The 13497-nt window shown below is 39.2% G+C and overlaps 1 protein-coding gene across 2 annotated transcripts in view; it reads left to right on the top strand.

Annotated features, from left to right (window-relative positions):
- The first annotated feature begins 3747 nt into the window (after positions 1-3747).
- The window catches only part of iars1 (isoleucyl-tRNA synthetase 1), a 147805-nt gene continuing 138055 nt past the window's right edge, over positions 3748-13497 (top strand). Inside the window, exons 1-7 of one of the 2 annotated variants that reach the window (XM_022682414.2) lie at positions 3748-3766; positions 7545-7668; positions 9988-10144; positions 10825-10944; positions 11300-11382; positions 13041-13158; positions 13326-13473. In XM_022682414.2, the coding sequence (XP_022538135.2) occupies positions 7550-7668; positions 9988-10144; positions 10825-10944; positions 11300-11382; positions 13041-13158; positions 13326-13473 (745 nt within the window). In that variant the 5' untranslated portion in view covers positions 3748-3766; positions 7545-7549. Of the gene's footprint in view, positions 3767-5968; positions 6048-7544; positions 7669-9987; positions 10145-10824; positions 10945-11299; positions 11383-13040; positions 13159-13325; positions 13474-13497 lie in introns of those variants that run through there. The other variant, XM_022682413.2, reaches the window with a different exon arrangement.

Here is a 13497-nt window from a genome sequence, read left to right on the forward strand (position 1 = left end):
GGTGGTTGCTAGGGTGTTTGCATACTGTCTTTCAGGTGGTGGTATGGTATTTAGATTATGCTAAGTGAATGGTATGATGTGGCTAAAATGTTTCTTGGGGGCTGCTATAAGGTTGATATGGTTCATCACAGGGTTTTAATGGTGTCCCAGATGGTTACTATGGTGGTTACGATGATATTTAAGCTATTGCTTAGAGGATGCTGTGACATTGGTAAGGTGCATAAAACTATATGCAGTAGGAAGAGCTTTCATTTATAAAGCACTTTAACTTTGGATCAACTAATATACAGGATTCAGACATACTCTCAGTCTTTAAATTTAGACTTAAAACATTTCTCTTTTGGATAATTTCTCATCATAATGGTTCTCTATTTTTTTTCCCCCATTTTCTCCCCAATTCACATGGCCAATAACCCAACCCACGCATTAGGATTCCTCCTATTACAAGTGATGCCAAAACACCAGGAGGTTAAAGACTAACACAAGCCTCTACCGACACATGTGAATTCTTTTTGAACTGCTGCTGATGCAGCATTGCCAAATAGCATCACAGCACGAAAGCACAGCGACTTGGTTCTGATACATCAGCTCACAGACGCCTCATGCTGCAGACATCACCCTTTGAAGTAATATGGGGAGAGAGCGCCATCTACCCACCCAGAGATAGCAAGGCCAATTGTTCTCTCTCGGGGCTCCGGTAGCTGATGTCAAGCTACATGAACAGGATTCAAACCAGCAATCTCCTGATCATAGTGACAGCACTTAGCCCGCTGGAGCACTCGTAGCATAATGGTTCTCTATAGCCTGCAGCCATACTATTACTGTCCTGTAATTTCTCTGATTACAAGAAGTAAGTCATTACTGTTGTCGTCCCTCTCACTATTCCTCTTACAGCTCACACTCCAAACATAAACCTCCTAATGTCCTGAGCTGCTGCCTCGAGGTGTCCATCCATAGTCAACCCAATCCCTTTTTCTTTCCTCCCCCTCTTTTCTCTCTCTCTCTCTGTCTCTTACATGTGTAGAGATGTCCGGCGATCTGCCTGGATGTGTCCATTTGTGGTTTAATTTTGTGACTTTTGTGGTGTTTGGTATGTTGCTTGTGTTGTTAAGTGAGTGTTACCTGTAAGGGTGGGTGCTATAGTACTTTAGATGATTGGAAAGGTGTTGCTAAGTGGGTGCTATTGTATTTCTCGGTGGCTTGCTATGGTACTCATTACCAGTCATTATGGTGCTGGTTGCTATGGTGGTCATAGAGGTGTTAAAGCCCCTGATTTTTGCTGACTTCACCCTCACCTCAAAAGGCTAAAAAAATGGGAGGGCTAATTTTGGATGGGCATTGAGTGATGTATGGGTTTAGAGGCAGAGCAGGAGGAAGAGCTGATTGGCTGAGCTGCAGCAGCAGCAGTGTGCCTCTGATAGTGGTGAGGACCCATAAGGATAGACATAAGGATGATTGTGATGTTTTTGCATACCAAAGTAGAGGGAAACATTATCCTCACCTATAGCACAATTGAACCTGAGAGGACACTGCAGAGGTGAAAATGACCACCATAAAAAGCGTTTTTTAAAGGTTAGGAAATGTTCATAAAAATTATGTTATATTACTTAAAGGGACACATTTTAGCTATTTATGGAAAAAATATGGTTTAGAAAAGTGGCTTTAGTGGGTCTTTAATGGTTTTTGTCTATTTTTTTTCCCCCATTTTCTCCCCAATTCACATGGCCAATAACCCAACCCACGCATTAGGATTCCTCCTATTACAAGTGATGCCAAAACACCAGGAGGTTAAAGACTAACACAAGCCTCTACCGACACATGTAAATTCTTTTTGAACTGCTGCTGATGCAGCATTGCCAAATAGCATCACAGCACGAAAGCACAGCGACTTGGTTCTGATACATCAGCTCACAGACGCCTCATGCTGCAGACATCACCCTTTGAAGTAATATGGGGAGAGAGCGCCATCTACCCACCCAGAGATAGCAAGGCCAATTGTTCTCTCTCGGGGCTCCGGTAGCTGATGTCAAGCTACATGAACAGGATTCAAACCAGCAATCTCCTGATCATAGTGACAGCACTTAGCCCGCTGGAGCACTCGTAGCATAATGGTTCTCTATAGCCTGCAGCCATACTATTACTGTCCTGTAATTTCTCTGATTACAAGAAGTAAGTCATTACTGTTGTCGTCCCTCTCACTATTCCTCTTACAGCTCACACTCCAAACATAAACCTCCTAATGTCCTGAGCTGCTGCCTCGAGGTGTCCATCCATAGTCAACCCAATCCCTTTTTCTTTCCTCCCCCTCTTTTCTCTCTCTCTCTCTCTCTCTGTCTCTTACATGTGTAGAGATGTCCGGCGATCTGCCTGGATGTGTCCATTTGTGGTTTAATTTTGTGACTTTTGTGGTGTTTGGTATGTTGCTTGTGTTGTTAAGTGAGTGTTACCTGTAAGGGTGGGTGCTATAGTACTTTAGATGATTGGAAAGGTGTTGCTAAGTGGGTGCTATTGTGTTTCTCGGTGGCTTGCTATGGTACTCATTACCAGTCATTATGGTGCTGGTTGCTATGGTGGTCATAGAGGTGTTAAAGCCCCTGATTTTTGCTGACTTCACCCTCACCTCAAAAGGCTAAAAAAATGGGAGGGCTAATTTTGGATGGGCATTGAGTGATGTATGGGTTTAGAGGCAGAGCAGGAGGAAGAGCTGATTGGCTGAGCTGCAGCAGCAGCAGTGTGCCTCTGATAGCGGTGAGGACCCATAAGGATAGACATAAGGATGATTGTGATGTTTTTGCATACCAAAGTAGAGGGAAACATTATCCTCACCTATAGCACAATTGAACCTGAGAGGACACTGCAGAGGTGAAAATGACCACCATAAAAAGCGTTTTTTAAAGGTTAGGAAATGTTCATAAAAATTATGTTATATTACTTAAAGGGACACATTTTAGCTATTTATGGAAAAAATATGGTTTAGAAAAGTGGCTTTAGTGGGTCTTTAATGGTTTTTGTACAAGTTTATTCTAAGGAGACTATTTTCTTGCTTTTCAATGGTAATTTTTATTTTGCCACAACAATTTAAAGCAGGAGTGACATCCCTGATAGCACACATGTTTCCAAGCCTCCTAAATCCATTTAAATTGATCATACATTGGTCCTATTATAAAATATACATTTTCCATTAGCACAATAGAAGACTCATGCTTACTTGCCTAAATAACACACAAATGCAACTTTCAAGCCCAAGTTAATACAAAGTGAAAATTATGGGGTTTACTTCCGCTAAGAAAAGATATTCAACTGTAAATAATGTAAATATTTATTCTGTTCAGGACAGTAAATCCTGAAGGCACAGCATGAATCAAGGCTGCTAATTCAAGACCGTGCCTTGGGGTGGGGCTCTTCTGTCACTGCATTAGCTGGGAGCCTTAAAACCAAATGATGATAATCAAATTATCCAGCAGTGCACAATGCACTTGTGGCATGATGTGGCTCACCAGTAGAACGAGATTCAAGTAGTAGAACAAGATTTTCTCACGAGAATTCTTTTGGGTGTGCTAGAAGTGATGCTTATCCAATTCTGTTTCTATTGTTGTGCACTATTTAAGCTTAACACACTGTCACTGATTGGATTCTCACCATAAAGAAGACCATACTGTGGATTTGCGGCAAGCACTTCAATCCAAACCCGGGCAAAAAGCGTCAGTTGTGGCAGGGAAGACAAGCAAGACCTAAACATACACTGTTTTTGGACAGCTTATCATTGGTAAGTTATCTAGAATGTTTTATTTTTTAAGAAGGAAGTCTAGCTTTTTAAGATAGGTATGCCTTATAACTCCTAAACTTACGTTTGTCCAACTGCTGTTGGAAAGTATTATCGTTTAATATTAGACAAATTTAACAAGAGTAAATATAAAAATAACTTTTTAAATAATAATTTCATTTTTTAAGGGACAAAAACTATTTGTGAAAAAGTGTTTGCCCCCCATAGATTAACTATGATTAATCACACTTAACCACAACCAGGCTTGATTACTGCCAGACCTGTAGAATAAAAATCACTTAATTAGAACCTGTCTGACAACATGAAACAGCTAAAATATCTCAAAAAGCAACAGATTATGCTGCAATCAAAATAAATAAACATAAAAGAAAAACATATGAGAAAACAAAGTCACTGACATCTGTCAGTTTAGAAATGATTACAAAGTCCTTTCTAAAGCTTTGAGACTACAACCGACCACAGTGAGAGCTATTACTCACAAATAGAGAAAACATGGAACCACTGGTGAACCCTCCCAGGATTCGGGCCGACCAAAATTATTCCAAAGGAGCATGGACAACTTATCCAGGAGGTCACAAAAAACCCAGAACAACTTTTAAAGAAATGCAGGTCTGACAAAAAATATATCATGATTTTGGAAGAAGATTCTCATACTAAATGTAAAACATGGTGGTGGTAGTAATTCTGCTGTTTACAAGAAAATCCTAAAGTAGAATGTCCAGCCATCTGTTTGTGACCTCAAGCTCAGCTGTACTTGGGTTCTGCGGCAGGACAATGATCCAAAGCACACAAACAAGTCCACCTCTAAAAGGCTTAAAAAACAAAATTAAGATTTTGGAGAAGTCTAGTTAAAGTCTACTTGAGATGCTGTGGATGATCATAAACAGGTGGTTCATGTTGGAAAACCCTCTAATGTGGCTGAATTAAAATAATTCTGTAAAGAATAGTGGAGCCAAAATTCCTCCAGAGAGATGTAAAAGCCCCCCTCCCCCTCCAGTAACCTTCACACACTGGAGTGAACACTGGTTTACATCAGAGCCTTTCACTTCTGCTTTTGAATTTCTCCAAAACAAACTAATACACTAATATAGCTGCAAATAAATGACATAACCTCCTGTACTGAAAAGAGAAGTGTCAGTGTAATCTCTGCTTAAATGCTTGATTGTCTGGCTTGGTCACTTTTAACATGCTTGTTGATCAGCTAAACAATCAAACCCATCACAATACATACCTATTACTGGTCAAAAGCTAAGCTAATCAACTAGTGTAATCTTAGCTTTAGCAGGCCATACTAGTTTTTTAAATGGATATTTAGTGAGTTTATTTTCTTTAAAATTAACTGGGCCTGTCTGTTAGAAATATATACTCCATATATGGGCCATTTTACTCAATTGGTGCGATTTGCTTCTTTTAACTCTTCCAAATTAAACGTAATCTTTTTTCATTTTTACAACTCCGAAACTAATAACATATATTTAACTATTCAAAACATGTACTGGTCAAACTCAGGGAGCTTTATTTATTTGTTTTACAAGGTTTATAATGTGTAGGTTAAACATTTAAAAAGCATGTTTAAATGCAAGTCCACTAATTCCTTGAATTTTCTCTTAAGAAATGGTTGACTGCGTGTTCAACTAATTTATATTTATGCCAAACAAAAAATTACTGTTAATGGCAATTATTCCTGTTACTGGAATTTACTCCTGTTACTGACACTCATTCCTGTTACTTTGTATGTTTTGTGTAACAGGACTGAAAATAACAGGGATGAGTTTTAATACAGAAATAGCAAAAACATTAAAAATAGCTCAATAGCGGCTAATAGCATGAGGACACATTATACATATATATATATATATATATATATATATATATATATATATATATATATATATATATATATATATATATAGAATGTAAAATGTATTGCTGCAAATGTTTAAAATACAATGGCTTTATAACTATGAACTATGTAGTGGAGCTTGACAGTTAGAAATGTTTATATTTCTTTATATTATCAAACTCTTTATACCAAATACTAAGGGGATTAAAAACGCCCAACCCCTGTTGTTATTGTTATATGTAAACAAATACACTTTTTTTAATCACGTGTATATTGGGACTTTTATTTTGAAAAAATCTGCTCCGCGTTATGACGTCCGCTCGTGCTTGCCGCTTAGTTGCATCATTTCCGTATTAGGGCTCCTTCTGCAGCGGCCGGTGAGGAGCAGCGCGTGCGAGTCCTGCAGTCCAAAACACCGCGGTGTGTGTTTACCTTTACCTGTTACCTGTACTCCTTTATAACCCTCATATTACACCTACTAACACCTGCATAACCCCACTTATCACACTGTTCATACCGGAGTGTGTAGAGGATGTGAGTCTCAGTAAGTGAAGTGTGTAGAGAGTGAGTCCCTGTAAGTGAGGTGTGTAGAGAGGGTGAGAGTCTTAGTAAGTGAAGTGTAGAATGTGTGAGTCAGTAAGTGAAGTGTGTAGAGAGTGATTGAGTCTCAGTAATCGAAGTGTGTTGAGAGTGTGTGAGTCTCAGTAAGTGAAGTGTAGAATGTGCGAGTCTCAGTAAGTGAAGTGTGTAGAGAGTATGTGAGTCTCAGGAAGTGAAGTGTGTAGAGAGTATGTGAGTCTCAGGAAGTGAAGTGTGTAGAGAGTGTGTGAGTCTCAGGTAAAGTTTATAAAAAGTATGTGAGTCTCAGTAAGTGAAGTGTGTAGAGAGTATGTGAGTCTCAGTAAGTGAAGTGTGTAGAGAGTGTGTGAGTCTTAGTAAGTGAAGTGTGTGTAAAGTATGTGAGTCTCAGTAGGTGAAGTGTGTAGATAATATGTGATTCTCAGTAAGTAAAGTGTGTAAAAATGTGAGTGTCAGTAAGTGAATGTGTAGAAAGTATGTGAGTCTCAGTAAGTGAAGTGTGTAGAATATGAGAGTCTCAGTAAGTGAAGTGTGTAGAATATGAGAGTCTCAGTAAGTGAAATGTGAAGTTTGTGTAAAGTATGCGAGTCTCAGTAAGTGAAATGTGTGGATAGTATGTGAGTCTCAGTAAGTGAAATGTGTGGATAGTATGTGAGTCTCTGTAAATAAAGTGTGTAGATAGTATGTGAGTCTCAGTAAGTGAAATGTGTGGATAGCATGTGAGTCTCTGTAAATAAAGTGTGTAGATAGTATGTGAGTCTCAGTAAGTGAAGTGTGCTGAGGGTGTAAAGTTTGTGTGAAGGGGGTGAGTCTCAAATCTGTCAGAAAATAACCCCCAGCAGAATGTTAGACAAGGTGCATTAAAATATAAGGTTTATGTTAAGACCATTTAATGGTCATTGTAGAAGTGAAATGAACTCTTAATTCATATATATTCTGTGTTCTGTGAGTATGCATTTATGGTTATTGATATATTGGTCACTGCTTGACTGGCTAAAATCTTGGTGAAGTTCATGTGCATGTAAACAAATATGCAAGAAAAGTGAGACGCAGCAAAAATGATTGTATGTCACTATTGAAATAATCATGATGGACCTCATTGGTAGTGTTTTAGAGCAATCTGAATCTGCCGTGTTGTGATGCTCACAATAAATAGGTTGCCCCCATAAAATGGTTTGATTTCAGTCCCATGTTTCCTGTAGATTTTGTTTCAGCAGTGGTGGCAGCTGCATCCAGTTCAGGGATCTTCAAGACTGAAGTTTAAGTGTGAAGTGATAAGTTTATTCTGTACTCTACATGTATTTGCAGTTAAATGAATGGTTTGTTGTTGTGCTGTAGGTGCCATGGTGGAACCAGTGCCTGAGTCCATCAACTTTCCCTCAGAGGAGGAGCGGATCCTCCGGTTCTGGAAGGAGAAGGACTGTTTCCAGGAGTGTCTGAAACAATCCAAAAACAGGCCGAAGTGAGAGACATTTTGATGATTATGATAGAGTTTCACTTTTAAATACACTTATGACCAGTGTTGGGCACGTTACTTTGAAAAAGTAATTAGTTATAGTTACTCGTTACTTCTCCAAAAAAGTAACTGAGTTACTAACGGAGTTACTCCACTATAAAAGTAATTAGTTACCAGTAAAAGTAACTATCGCGTTACTTTTTATTATTCGCCCGTCAAAAAAAGGAAATCAATTATGCATTTACTATTATTATTAGAAAAATAACAAACGAAAATAAACCCAAAATGTTGACAAAAATATAATCTAACAAATTTCAAAAAAACAAAACGAAATTCTCCACAGAACCAAAGAAAATTACTAAAACTTGTAATACTGAAAAAAACGGAAAAAAATGAAAAACGTGTCTGGGGATGAAATTAAACAAACCAAGCCACACTCAAAGGAAATATGTATATATAAACAAAACAAAATAATGAACAAAAACAACAATTTAATGCCTGTTAAAATGGTATTAATATAACAGCTTCACCAAAAGGGAATAGAGCTTAGATCGGGCGCAAAAAATCCGACCCGACCCAGCCGGAGCCCGTGCACGTTCTGCCCAAGCCTGAACCATAAACTGTCATTATGAGCCCGACCCGATCCGCCCCATAAACTGTCTGTTTTCGGGCTGATTGAATGAGCGAAATATAATCAGAATTATGTTAATTAACACTGTAACATCAAAGCATAGAACTATTATTTAATTTAAATGATTTTTAAGAACAGCTACACACAATGCTGCAAGTCAAACGCGGAGGCGTTCACGTGCGCCCAGAGCTACGTGATTACATTTTTCATTATTATTATAGTTTAATTTTATTTTGTTTTTATTTTTTCTCTTCAGTAAGTTTTTAGAGTGGGCTTGCTAGCGCGAGCGCTTTACACAAGAACTAAAGGACCACTAGGTGCCGGGCGCTCGGCACAACACCGCCCGCTGTACAACTCCGCTGTACAACAGCGCTTATAAATAAATTAAACACGAAAATGAGGGTATTCTATCAGTAATTTCAGTTCGTTTTAGTTAGTTTTATAAACACAAAATACCGTTCGAGATAGTTATGTTTTTCCTTTTAATTACCGTTTTTATTAGATTCAGTTAACACAAATGTTTTTTTCACTTTCAGTTTTCGCTATTTCGTTCGCTGTAGTGAACAATAATAATTGGTTACTTAGCAACATTGTGATTATCACATCAGAGCTTTATATAAAATAAAAAATAGGAGCTAATAGGAGCTTTCTCTAAAAGAGAAAGCAGCAGCACCACAAAAACCGGAGCAGCTAAAAAGAGTTTAACGTCCTTAAATCGGAACTTGGGCTGTCCACGGCAATCACTGAATTGATTAGAGCACGCAAATAGTCACAATTGTGCCTCACTTCACCACGCCAAACCACAGGCACAGCGGCCAGAAGCTCAAGTTCAGCGGAAAGAGGAGGGGTTAACCAGGGCAAAGCGAAGTAAAAAAAAGTGCGGCTAAAGTAACGTGCAGTAACGGGGTGTCGGAAATGGTAAGGGCGTTATAGTTAAAGTCAGAGTAATTAGTTAGATTACTCGTTACTGAAAAAAAGTAACGGCGTTAGTAACGTATATTGCATATATGATATGATATGGCTCACCCCTAACTGAGTTATTAAAAAATAAAAGAATTTTATCAGATATGTAAAAAAAGTCAATGATCCAGAATGTCATGATATTAATAATACACTCCATAAATCTCCATATATATCCAGGATTAAAGTAAAATAAATGATACTGGACAAATATAATCTATCTCTAGTAGATATATAATTGGAAAGAAGAACAGTGTGAATTTTTCTTTTGATAAAAAACAGTAAAAAAAAATAATAGTTCCCTGATGTGATAAATAGGGGTGGGTGATATGGCACCATATTTCAGGGTATAATATCGATCACAATATTAAAAAATATTGTTGATATTATTGTGTATGATACAGTATGGCACACCCCTAGTGTAAACAGCAAAATAAAAGTTTTTGATGCATTCCTGACATCAATGCTCCGCCCACATTAGCAGCATCGCCGTCTCTGCCGGACCATATGCAGTTACCACACGCTGTATTTGAACCGAGGACTTTATACAAAGAAAACTGGAAGAATCTTTACCATAACCAGCCTCGTCTAAGAAATCTTTTCACAAGAGCTCACAGGATGGCAGGAGTAATCAGCTATACACTATGCTGGTCACTTGTGATCAGATCACCCAAGGCGCATGTTAATTATATAATAACATGAACGCTTTACTCATGGTTGTGTTTGATTTGCAGGTACACTTTCTATGATGGACCACCCTTTGCTACTGGTCTCCCCCATTATGGCCACATCCTGGCAGGTACCATCAAGGACATTGTCACCAGGTTTGCCCATCAGAGTGGCTTCCACGTGGACCGTAGGTTTGGCTGGGATTGTCATGGATTACCTGTGGTAAGAATGTATTATATCACTGTTTACAGTGGTGCACATTCTTAAAGATAAGTTAAAATGGCATGAACCTATTGGCACCATACCTAAAGCCTGAGTTGGGGATGAGGTGGGGTGGTGATCATCCAACATCCTGACCTCGCTAACGCAGCCCTTGCCACTGAATGCAATCAAATCCTTACACCAAAACCTAACATAAGGTATTCTCTGGGAAGTAGAGACATTCTGCCACCCACAGTGAACAGTGCAGTGGGTGGGAATGATTGTGACCAGTGGTGTCTGGCAGAATTCCAGATTTCACACACATCCACATTCAGTGCAGAAGGAACCACAAGCATATCCTACAGATCAGTGCAGCATTCTTAGCTTCCCTGGGACAAGGCAAAAGTCATGGGACACAATACTACGTAATCTATAGCGGTGTGTAGGTATGTGGTAGTGTAGATATAATGTTAATCTTGTAAGAATGTCTATATAAAGTATATGGATTAATAAAGTAAAAAGACAGAGATGCAACATTGGGGTTATCAGGGTTATCAATGTCAGTGGTAATAAATCTAAAAAAAACCCAGAAATAGTCAGAATGCCTGCCTTTTCTACCACTGTGTTTGCATTTGATGGATTGCGTGCTTCTCTCAGTCTCAGGCGTCTCACATTTGTCACTCTGCGTTTGCCTCTTTCAGGAATATGAGATTGATAAAACACTCGGCATAAAAGGACCGGAGGATGTTGCCAAGATGGGGATTGAAGAGTACAACAAGCAGTGTAGGAGCATCGTGATGAGATATTCCAGAGAGTGGGAGGTAAGTGTGTATGTGTAAGCAGTAAGTGTGTCAGTTCTGACTGGGTTATTGAGTTCAAAATGTTTGGGTGGACATTTTTAATAATATAAAACTTCATAAATGGTGCAAATAAATGTAATGTGTCTATACATATTAAAAATGTAAAAAAAAATGGTTTGTATGATGAAGCAGCTGAACAGATTTCCACTAATGATGCATTAGCCTTGATTTATGAACAGTTGTGTTAGAGCTTGAAACTTTTGATATGGAGTTATAACACCAACTATGATGCAATTGTTCAGTTTAACTTTAAACATGTGATTATATTGTCCTGTCATAACATATGTTTCTGTGTTTCTGTGTTACTGCCCATCAGGAGTCAGTAACGAGAATGGGCCGCTGGATCGATTTCAAGCATGACTACAAAACCCTGTATCCGTGGTTCATGGAGACAGTCTGGTAAGTCTTCCTGCTGTAGCTGATTTATTGTTTTTATTTTTTTACCGCAAACAAGTGCAACATACAGAAGCAAGTAAAGGTGTAAAAACATTGAACACAAGATCAAAATCCTGCAAACAGCCCAACATGTTTTGCACACCTTGAAACACCATGCGCAAGGTGTGTCATCATGCCCATTGCTATCCTACACCCCGCCAACAGTCTATTTTCATGCCTTGAGTCTGCGTCATTTAAATAACAACAGAGTTTACAAATATATCTACGCTGATAGCTGTGGTGGACTGAAAGTAAGGAGTCTGGTGTATTGCTATCTTGGCAATAGAAAACACAGGTGCACCACTGATTTGACTGATTTAAAACCTGACGAGTCACCCGTCTGACGTCTATACCTTATATCTTAGCTCAGCATGCTTACACCTTCACTTGTTACACACAAACAATTACCTGCTCACACACCTTCACGGCATGAACGGGCAGCTCAGTTTTCTCTGCTGAGAAGCGCAGAAAACGGTGCTGTTGAAATACCAATCTGCCAAAGTCAGAGTGCACCTGACTGGCAATGGCAAGTGACACACTTGACACACTTATTTTACATTATGTACAAAACACATCCATGAATAATTAGGTGAATTAGTTTTAAGCCGTGCAAAGCCCACTGACATACCATAAATCAAGCTGCTTCATGCTGCTTTGACTTGACTTGAAGTATATGCCCAAAAGTATTCTCTCACCAATCCAAATCATAGATTTTAGGTGTTTCAATAACCTTCATGGCCACAGGTGTATAAAACCAAGCACCTGGGGATGCAGACTGCTTCTACTAACATTAGTGGGAGAATGGGTCTCTTTCAGGAGCTCAGGTAATGCCAGTTTGGTACTGTGAGAGGATGCAGCACCTGTGCAAGTCCAGTCATAAAATTTCCACAGGCAACTGTCAGTGGTATTATAATAAAATGAAAGTGATTAGGAGCAACAGAACCTCAGCTATGAAGTGGTAGGCCATATAAAATAACAGAGCAGGGTCATCAGATGCTAAGGTTCATAGTGTTCAGAGGTCACCTGCTTTCTGCAGAGTCAACTGCTACATACCCCAAACTTCATGTGGCCCTCAGATTAGCTCTCCATCTGGCAATGTAATATAAGTGAGTTTGGGTTTTGCAGTTCCAGGAGAACGATACTAGTCTGACTGCATTGTGCCAAATGTAAAGTTTGGTGGAGAGGAGATTATGATGTGTGGTTTTTTGTCAGGAATTTGGCTCAGACCCTTAGTTTCAGTGAAACTAACTAACTAATTCAGCATACCAAAAGATTTTGGACCATGAGTTTGGTGTGGAAGAACATGAATGGTTTGACCTCAATCCAACAGGAAACTTAAGGATAAATTAGATTGAAGACTATGATTGTGCGGAGCAATTCCCATAAACAAACTCCTAACTTTGTGGAAGTCCTTTTCAGAAGAGTTGAAGCTGTTATAGCTGCAAAGGGTCCCCATAATTTTGGCAGTATAGTTATGTGTCATATTCAGTTATCGTAATGTAATATTTTGCCATATCGTCCACACTACCAGATTTGTGCTTCTAAACTCTTCCTGTATCCAACTAGCTAATACTGTTGCATCTGTGGATCATCACTAGATTTGTTTGTGTGTTGTGTTTTAGGTGGGTGTTTAAGCAGCTGTATGATAAAGGTCTGGTGTATAGAGGAGTAAAGGTCATGCCATTCTCCACCGCCTGCAACACGCCCCTCTCTAACTTCGAATCCCACCAGAACTACAAGGTATGAACCCACCTTTACCTCCAGATTAATACTTCAGCACCTTCTTAGTGCCAGAGACTACATTTCCATAAGTTAGTGGACTCATCCTTGCCATCTTGAGTATCCTCAGAAATCAGTGTTGTTAATAGAAATCCTTGCCTGCTTCCTGTGTTCTGTCCTGATAACAGGATGTCCAGGACCCGTCAGTCATCGTGAACTTCCCTCTGCTGGAGGATGAGAGCGTGTGTCTGATTGCCTGGACTACCACTCCCTGGACCCTACCCAGCAACCTAGCTCTGTGTGTTAACCCTGAATTCCTCTACGTTAAGGTCAAAGGTGAGCATCAGTGTGTAGAAGTGT

The sequence above is a fragment of the Astyanax mexicanus genome, chromosome 24, assembly GCF_023375975.1.
Source record: "Astyanax mexicanus isolate ESR-SI-001 chromosome 24, AstMex3_surface, whole genome shotgun sequence".
NCBI lineage: Eukaryota > Metazoa > Chordata > Actinopteri > Characiformes > Acestrorhamphidae > Astyanax > Astyanax mexicanus.